This window comes from Pararge aegeria, chromosome 11 (genome assembly GCF_905163445.1).
Source record: "Pararge aegeria chromosome 11, ilParAegt1.1, whole genome shotgun sequence".
Taxonomy (NCBI): domain Eukaryota; kingdom Metazoa; phylum Arthropoda; class Insecta; order Lepidoptera; family Nymphalidae; genus Pararge; species Pararge aegeria.
Window position 1 is genome coordinate 3744149 of NC_053190.1, and position 9767 is coordinate 3753915.

General features: G+C 39.1%; 1 protein-coding gene across 1 annotated transcript in view; it reads left to right on the top strand.

Annotated features, from left to right (window-relative positions):
- LOC120627695 (polypeptide N-acetylgalactosaminyltransferase 2) overlaps window positions 1-9473 on the top strand; it is a 110967-nt gene extending 101494 nt beyond the window's left edge. The window contains exons 6-10 of the mRNA XM_039895718.1: window positions 4034-4147; window positions 5280-5458; window positions 7345-7551; window positions 8461-8633; window positions 8843-9473. Coding sequence (XP_039751652.1) covers window positions 4034-4147; window positions 5280-5458; window positions 7345-7551; window positions 8461-8633; window positions 8843-9117 — 948 coding nt within the window. The 3' untranslated portion in view covers window positions 9118-9473. The remainder of the gene's footprint in view (window positions 1-4033; window positions 4148-5279; window positions 5459-7344; window positions 7552-8460; window positions 8634-8842) is intronic.
- The last annotated feature ends 294 nt before the right edge of the window (window positions 9474-9767 follow it).

Consider the following 9767-nt stretch of genomic DNA (forward strand, 5'->3'; position numbering starts at 1 on the left):
TGTCTTTTTTATTTGACACCAGGTAACTGCTTTCCGCGTTTTAGCTAAAGATTAATTATAATCACGAAGCACGTGCTTCTTAAATGTAAAAGTATCTCGGTTTAATTACAATCCAATATCTCAGCTACATTTCGATTAGGCTATCTAATAAAATTGTTGTTGGCCGATAGAAATTTCTAAATTTGCAATATTGCCAAAATTTATAATAAAAATTTCTAATATTGCGATGAAATAAATAAATAGGGCAACGTTGTAGAACCCAAATTCCGAAAAGATCGGAAGAGGCAACAAGTTAACAAAAAGTCCTGTGTGCAATTCACACACGGCCAAAAAAACAGAAACTTTTGAAAGTAAAAGTAGCCAAGGAGAGATTAATATGTATATAGTGTATATAATATGTAATAATACGGTAAAATATTATATTATTACATATTATTAGTTTCCATGCTAACTAAAATAAAATGCGTAGTATAGTTATTCTTATTCATGTGTTCTTTTTTATCATGATACATAATTATGTGTTTGTGTTTCATCGCGACACATTTTCGTTACATCGATTTTCAAATGACATTCCAAAGAAGTTTTACTTTAAAAAAAAATCTCCCGTTTATTAGCTTATGTAATCTTTCAGCCGTCTCTTTGCCTATTACAGCGACTGTGTTACACAAGGCGTCAGTGTTACGCAAGAGATTCGAAACGGAATCACTGCAAGAGACTAGACAAGTCTGCACTAATTTTCGTCAGTTACGTCTTAGGAAACGGGTGCTGAGTGTTGACTGAATCTAATTAGGATATTGAATTACCAGCGGCTTGGGTTTCATGCTCGACCTCTTGACGCAATCCTTCAAACTCAGTGTTTTTCAAACTGACGTCAAAAAGCCTTTCTCGGTGTTTTTTCTAGTTGAAGCATTGAAGAGAACGTCAGTTCACATGCGACTGGCAAAAAAAATTGGATTTTTTTGTTTGTTTGTTTGTTTATTTGTTTGTACCCAATAGGTACCGAACCTTTTACCCGAACTTAAAACCACCACGGCATGTCCCTCTCGTTGGCTTTATTGGACGTCCGGGGAACCCGTTGTATACTTCCCAAATAGGTACCGAACCAACTGTACCAATTGATTTTTTTTTTGCCAATAGAATGCTATACCAATATAAATGATCACGTAGAAATATAGGCTAAAATTGTTTTAAAATAAATCAGGGATCTTTAAGAAAAAAGCAATAATGAAATTAGTAAAGTAGTAAAATTTGCCCTATAAAATTCATTATGGTGGCTGATATTATTATATAATCCTGTTATTCCTGCTTTCTCTTTATCTAGAACACGTAAATTTTCTTTATTATCATAAGCCCCAAGCCAAAGAAAAAGTACAAAAACTACTGCAGTGTAACGTACCAATAATTTTTAAGAAAAATCGTATTAAGTTTATTACGAAAGATAATACATATGCCAATAAAGCCCAGGGTATTAAAGTTTCGTTGCAAAAATTATACTCGTCGAAATTATATTGTATGGGTAAGTACTTTTATCGGTTATATTAGTACGATACAAAAACGTAAAGTAAGAAAATTTGATACAGTTAGTTTTAACATTGACTTTGAACAACGTAAGAAGTGTAGAGAAACGCTAATTCGCTTAGCCTCCCACTAGACCAGACCAGAGAAAATTCAGAAACTGTAAAATCCCAAATTGGCTTTTCCGGGAATCGAACGAACCCGGGACCTCAAACTTTAAACGACAGCGGCCAGCGCTGTGCCAGGGAAGGAAAATTAAGAAATTACGCTCTGGTAACAGTATGAACTAAATAATAACTAGTAGGTACCTAAATGTGTGCTGAGTCCGGTGTTGAATATAATTAGGAGATTGAGTTACAGCACTTCGCACACCATAACGTCTCAACACTAACTCCGACTAAATTAGAGCATGGAAAAGTGACTCAACACCATCTCCACTTAAACTGGAGTGTGCAAAAGTGAGCTTTATATCGTGCGACATAAATTAAGTCGTTAGAAAAACTGTGTAAAAATGCGGTGACGAGTGGACTACTTCTAACCACCTACCTCGCTTACAACTCGTTAGCAATGCATTGTCAACTCGACCCGATGAACGTGCAGTGATATGGTAGGAGCAGATAGGATTGATAGTAGATAATAATTTAATTTGTCCATAATAATTAAGGTCTAAAAAAATTTAAAGTATTCAGTATAGCTAAGCCTTAAATGAGGGGTTTGCTGCTGTCCGCTGAGGAGTTTTGTCCTCTATCTCCAACCACATTCAGATCTACACAAAGTTTGGGCAAAATTAAACACATTTTTATTTATATTTATATTATATTATAATTATTTATATTATATTTTATATCATGACCGAATCGAACCGATCAAATCGGTTATAATTTGTCGGAGTTATGGTGTAAAATCGTCAAACACTTTCATCCCCTCTCCCAAAGGAACCGAGCTTAAAGTCGGGATAAAAAATATCCTATATTACTTCTAACACTTTCAAGAATATGTGTACGAAGTTTCTTGAGGATCGGTTTAGTAGTTTTTGCGTGAAAGCGTAACAAACAAACTTACATTCACATTTATAATATTAGTAGGAATAGGGATAGGGATAGGGATAGGGATAAATAATAGATACCGAGTAGTCCTCTCGTCAACACCACGCGGTTTTTTTAAATTCCACTACAAGTTAACCTTTGGTGATAAGTCTCAAATGGAAGAGGGCAAACCTGTTAGGGGTATGGTGGTTTTGAACCATACCTCTGATCGGTTTCTACACGAGATGTTTATGGAACGGTAAATCGCTTGGCGGCACGTGTCTGTCGGTAGGGTGGTAACTATTAGATAGAAGCAGGCGTTACAAAGGTTAATGTTTATTGTATAGGATGGTAACTACGCGGTTCTAAGCCTCCGACGAGACAAAAGTGGATAACTAGCTGTCGACTCGATGACAATGAATTGAGTTATGAGTTTAAACGCCTTTGAAAGGGTGTTGAGCCGATAGATGAGCGAAGACCTTTAGATATCGTACTCGACCTCTTGATTGAACATAACGTCAGCAGTTGAGAGGTGAAATGGATAATTGAATGAGTTAAGAACACTAATTATCTGATAGCTTACTAGGTTATGTAGCAAACGCGAATAACATTTCATAATTTGGCCTTTTTAGTATTTTTATTCATCTACTGATCGGTATACGGAATAGGGAACGGTATATCGCTTGGCATGACTTTGTCGGTAGGGTGGTAACCAGCCACAGCGAAAGAAATTCAGAAATCATCGTATCCGGGACTCCCCACTTATAGCCCCGCCCCGCTAGAATAGGGCAGAGCAGAACAGAGCAGAACAAAACAGAATAGAACATAATAGAACAGAACAGAATAGAACATAATAGAACAGAACATAATAGAACATAATAGAACAGAACAGAATAGAATAGAACAGAACAGAACAGAATATAATAGAATAAAATAGAGTAGAACAGAACAGAACAGAATAACAGAACAGAACAGAAACAAAAACAGACCCATTATACTACCCAGTTGCTACTGGGTAGTATAATGGGTCTGTCGTCAGATTATTTGACTTTTGAAACAATGTATTATAAACAGATTAACTAAATTGTTGTTACTATACAAATAATTTATTCGTTAATAAATAAAAATATATATATAATACAACAATACACACATTGCCATCTAATCCCGCAGTAAGCGTAGCTTGTGTTAAGGGAACTAAGATAAATGAATTATATTAACGTTCATCACACAAAAATTAATGGGAAAAAAATCTCCAGTGCGAGTTACAAAATACTATAGGATAGGCATTGTAAGAGTTATTTAAAGCCTACCATTAAGTATTTATAACTCGTACTGGAGATTTTCTTCATTTTATATCATCTGCATACCCTCTATGCACGCCACTTGCCGGTCACTGCGCACTGCGCAAATGCGCCAATCGGCCACAATGACAAGCCAGCCGGCCTATTAGCATTTGAATTTTGAACTTAATTATCTATCGTTTGTTCCAGGATCCCACCAGAGTAGTCTGCCCCGTCATAGACGTTATCAGCATGGACACTTTCCAGTACATCGGTGCGTCGGCAGACCTGCGCGGCGGCTTCGACTGGAACCTGGTGTTCAAGGTAAACCGCCTCTCCAATCGCCTCGATTATTGACCGAATTTATTTTTACTATTCAATGCCCTAGACTTTTAGATCGCGTTACTGCGGTTAACGAATCCATTTTCAAACCGATATTAACTTTCGTTTTGCGCGGCCTATTAACGTCCCACTGCTGATCACAGGCCTCGTCCTTCATAGGAGAGACGGTTTAGAACATAGACCCACCACGCTGCTCCAATACGGGTTTTTAAATAATAATAAGTAAATGAACAATAATAAGTAATGGGGATCGACGGCAAGGGGCTGACGCCGCCAAGTTTTTCTTTTAAATATTCTTCATTTATAAATGCGACTACCGTTAATAATTTGGAACGACCCGTATTGAACCGTAGCCGTAACCTCGTGATCCGTAGTTAAATATATCAACTACTAGACAAACGAACCAGTTATATTTATATAGGTACTAAGTGTAACGAAAGTAACAAAATTACTCTCTCGGTAATAAATAAATACCGTAATCTACCACCTCGCTTTTAAGATATTTAGGCAAGAAAAATTTACGGCACTTATTGTTACTATTCAATGCCATAGACTTTTAGAGCGTGTTACCGCGGTTAACGAATCCATTTTCAAACTAAGATTTATTTTATATATTGACTGGCAACTGACCGCGTATTCACGTGACCGCGTAACGTTTACCGTTCACGCATCGCACGCATCGGAATCTCTCAAAAAATTATTTGTTGCAACATTTCCCATGATCGTAGCGTGGTCGTAGTAGCTAGAGGTCGTAGCGTGTTGTTTTAAAGCCCTAAGCTGCTTTATTTTTGCGAAAGAATTTTAAAAATCGGTTCCGTAGATCCAGAGATAACCCCGATAGAGTCCCGTCGTGACCACGATTCATGCAACTAGGTCGAAATATCGACAATTACAAAAATATTAACGTGGTATGTAGCCGTTGAACTATATTTAAGGAATGTTGATTAATCACGAAAATCTTAGTTTAAAATCTTTAATTAGTCTGTAAACTATAAGGGAAATTTCATACTCCTCCGTCCGCACAATTTTCGTAAAAAGCAGTACAAAGTTTTTGCTTCACGTGGTAATATAGAGATAAGTAAGAAAGCTCATAGAAGATGTGTTTACATTTCAGTGGGTATACCTGACGCATGCAGAACGAAGCGCCCGCCTCAGTGACCCGACACAAGTGATCAGGACTCCAATGATCGCCGGAGGACTGTTCAGTATGAACCGCACCTACTTCAACAAGCTCGGCAAATACGACATGAAGATGGACGTATGGGGTGGAGAGAATCTAGAAATATCTTTTAGGTATGAATAAATATACTTATGCGACATGACAATCTCTTTTTTTTTTAAAGTATTATTTGACAGAAGCGGTAGCGCATTGTTTAGAAGCTCGACTTCATTTTCGGGGGGCCCGAGTTCGAAACCTAGCACGCACCACTAACTTTTAGTTATGTGTGTTTTAAGTAATTAAAATATCACGAGCTTCAACGGTGAAGGAAAACATCGTGAAGAAACCTGCATGTTCTCGCCAGCCTGGTGGACTACGGCCTTAACCGCTTCTCATTCAGCAGGCCACTCCACTCTCATCCCTCACAAAACAGAAAAATTCTAAAGATTGTTAAACTTTAAAATTATGTTGGAAAAGAGCAATCTGCTGAGTTTCTTGCCGGCTCTTCTCAGTGGAATCTGCCTTCCGAACCGGTGGTAGAGTCACTACAAACAGACTGACTTGACGTTTCAAAAGTGCTTATTAATTAGGCCTACTTGAAATAAATGAATTTTGAATTTTGAATTTTTTTGAACTTCATTGTGCAAAACTTCGCACGGCATGTTAGGAGCACGTCCTGCAACGTACTGTGGCGTAAGTGATAAGCCTCACCTGCCTGTAATAACACCGCGTACTTAAGACCGCAACACAGCATTGCATTTTGCATTTTCGGCAGGTACTTTCCGGCAACCAAAGATGTAAAAGGAATATGCAAATAGCTATAGAATATGCAAAGTAGTCGGTGCAATTCATAACGTACCTTATTTTACATTACTCAATAATAGCGGGAGACATACATAATATATACAACATAAAACTAGCCACAAAAAAATTTTATGAATGAAATATCTTAATAATTTTTTGTTGAAAATATTTATATACCATGGCGCCTTAAAGATTTCATACTGTCTGTAAAAACAAAATCGCCTGTGTAAAATCAATAGCAATCATTCACGAAAGTTCAATAATTCGTAATATTTCAGTTTTTGTGTAAATGAACAGCAACGCCTAAAAGCTCAGTTATAAAATTTACCTAAAAGTTTCCTTTCAGCCCACTAACCCGCATTCGAGCAGCGTGGTACTTAGCTTCTTAACACCTGTGAGACACGAGGGCTAGGCTAATTTGATGATAGATTATTTTAAATAATCCAGAACATCATGCACAGTGCAATCATTGATGTACAGTAATATAGCAAGTGTTATAATCTCACAGTTAAGGTTAACTCCATCGCATCAGCTTTTAAAAACGGGTACGGACAGCCGGAAGATACGTGATATCAGTCGATTTTCGATTTTCGGATGGACACTTGCCGATAACCACCTGAGGGAATGCTCGGGCGTCGGGAGTGGGGCGAGCGCGAAAGCTCACCATGAGAAGAGCCCTAGGGCTCGACGACATTGGGGGGGAGACGAGACTCGAGGTTGCCCATTGCGAGGACTCGGAGTTAGTCTGAGGGTTGGTGGACTTTTGGACTAATTATTGTTTAGTCCGAACGCCCCCGTGACCGTGGTCGGGGCCTTCGTCTTCGCCGGCGAAGACGGTGTTTTTTCTGTGTGTTTCTGTGTTGTTGGGACACATTGTCGGTTGTAATTTGATTTGTTGTAAATGGCATGCTTCGGACGTCGCCGCCTAAGCTCGACTTCTGGGGCGGGGGTATAAGTGGAAGCCTCGACCACTAGGGGTTGGAGTGTCCGACTGCTTTCTCAAAGTAGGACTTTGATAAGTGATATAAGTGGAAAACTATTCGCCTATAAACAAAAAAATACTTCGGAGGGCATGCAAGAAAAAGGTCCTACAGGGCACGGGTCCCAATGAGAAAGCCGTAGTCGACCACGCTGGCCTAGTGCGGATTGGTACTCTGACGTGTAGGAACTATCACAAAACCCCTAGCATAAAAGCCAAACTTACTTTTTGTTCCAGGGTATGGCAGTGCGGCGGATCGCTAGAGATTGTGCCCTGTTCGCGTGTAGGGCATGTCTTTCGCAAACGTCATCCATATACTTTCCCCGGTGGCTCCGGCGCTGTCTTCGCGAGGAACACCAGGCGAGCCGCTGAAGTATGGATGGACGATTACAAGGAGCTTTATTACCGGTCTCAACCTCTGGCCAAGCAGGTCGAGTATGGAGAGTAAGTTTCTACAAATATATTTTTCTCGAACATGCACGGAAATATTCCTTTACAGTCAACCACAGAATACCTACTCAAAATACGGACTGTATTCCCAGTCCGTATAACAGATTTTTAATTTAAAAAAAACCTTTTCTGAAATTTATTAAGATAATTCAGTAATGTCGTCTAATTTAAATATTTCGAACATAAACCGTGACACTGCTTTTCTGCCTTCGATAAAAATGTACTATTAATTTCTGCAAACAATTGTATAAGTAAGCTTGACGTAATGTCAAATAAAAAATTAAAATAAAGAAATGAGAGCAAACTCACAGTCCTTCTAAACTCCGCTGCGGACAACTCCAATATCGGACTCTCGTCTTCATATGCAAATAAAATGCTCGTGAAAACAAACCATCCCTGTTCCAGTGCCTACACCCTTACTCCATTATGAGAGTAGGAACTCATCATGAAGAGTGAGATGCGTAACAAAAGTGCTCATGACAACAAAACAAATCAGCACAAACGCTGTCTTACTATGTGTCATAAGAGTGTCCCACACTCTTTAACCAACTCTCGATGTCATAAAAGTGCCAGCACAAAGAGGTGAAATTTCGTTGTTTTACCAAGTATCGAAAGACTATTCAATAGTGCATAGCTGGCCTAAGTCCTCTCCCGATCGGAGGTTTCCTAAACGTACGACACTCGCGGGAAGAAGAGGGGCGGTGGCATCAGTTTTCTGATCTGCCGTCAACACCTACATCAGACTCTAATTTTTCAAACTCCATTATCACGCTGATGTTATCATGAGTGATAAAACAGCTGTGCACCAACTTAGCTGTCTTACCATTAGAGTTTCCTACTCAAACTCTTCACTCAACCACCGTTCAGCTCAAAAATATAATTTTTTCCTTTCTTACATTACAGCATTTCAGAAAGAGTCGCAATCCGCGAGAAACTCCACTGCAAACCCTTCCGGTGGTACCTTGAGCACGTGTATCCTGAGTTGCAAGTACCTTCGTTAGGAGGCGGCTCTTACGCCATTAGACAAGGGTCCAAGTGTTTGGACACTATGGGCCACCTTGTTGATGGAACTGTGGGTAAGTAACAGAATAGAATATTTGAACTTCGAAGTTGGAAGAACAACGGTGTCTCCTTTCTTCGATGTTACAAAGATCAGACAAAGACTAACTATGAAATAATAACTATTATAGAATCCCTACGCAGACCAGTAGGATCTATTCATTTAAAATTAGTATATTCTACTATTTTAAATATTAACAATAATTTTACTTCTCTCTTTTTCCAGGCATGTATCCTTGCCACAACACAGGCGGAAACCAAGAGTGGCGTTTTGACAATGGACTGATACGCCATCATAGTCTCTGCGTTTCTCTATCACCTGATGACCGCGTCACAGCAGTTCTAGTCGCCTGTGACTCCTTAGACGAAGCACAGCTTTGGAAACGGAGGGGTCTTCTTATCAGGCATGCTAAGTTGGACGCTTGTCTTGATACAGACCGGCCTGCGTTGTACTTAGAACGTTGTGACAGTGAAAAGTTGAGCCAGCAATTCACATTCTAGTATTGAGTTTTCCTTGTGTAAAAGTGTCCTTATTTTACATTCGCAATGATTTTTGCACTATGAAGCTGTTGCTCTCTTGCAATTTGTATTTACGAGAGTGATTGCAAAATGTCGATTTTACGCGTTTTAGGGATTTTACTTGTGTTGGCGGGAATGACAGTCATGTGTAAAAATATTTGAATAACTTCATATACCTTCTTCTTTGAGTCCACATTTCATATACTTACAGTTTGCTCGCTACCCACTCAGAAGCGTGTGCAAAAATACTTGAAATTTGAGTTTTATTTACACAATATTTAGTTTTTGATACAATATCTATATTAACTTTATTCTTCTTCTTCTTTTGGTGCCTCTCCAACTAGTGAAGGTTGGCCGTCAGTTTTTGATACTTTTCCTTTTCTCTCGCGAGGCTAAACAGCTGGGCGGCACTCGCGATCCCAGTCCACTCCCTTATATTGCGCAACCAAGACTTCCTCTTGCGACCGATGCGTCTCTTTCCAGCAACTTTGCCCATCATTATCAGTTGCAGTAGCCTGTATCTATCATGCAAAAGCACATGCCCTAGAAAAGCAACTTTTTTCTTTTTGACGGTCTTCCAAAGTTCGCGCTGACAACCAACTCGTCGCAAGACTTCCTCATTGGTAACCTTT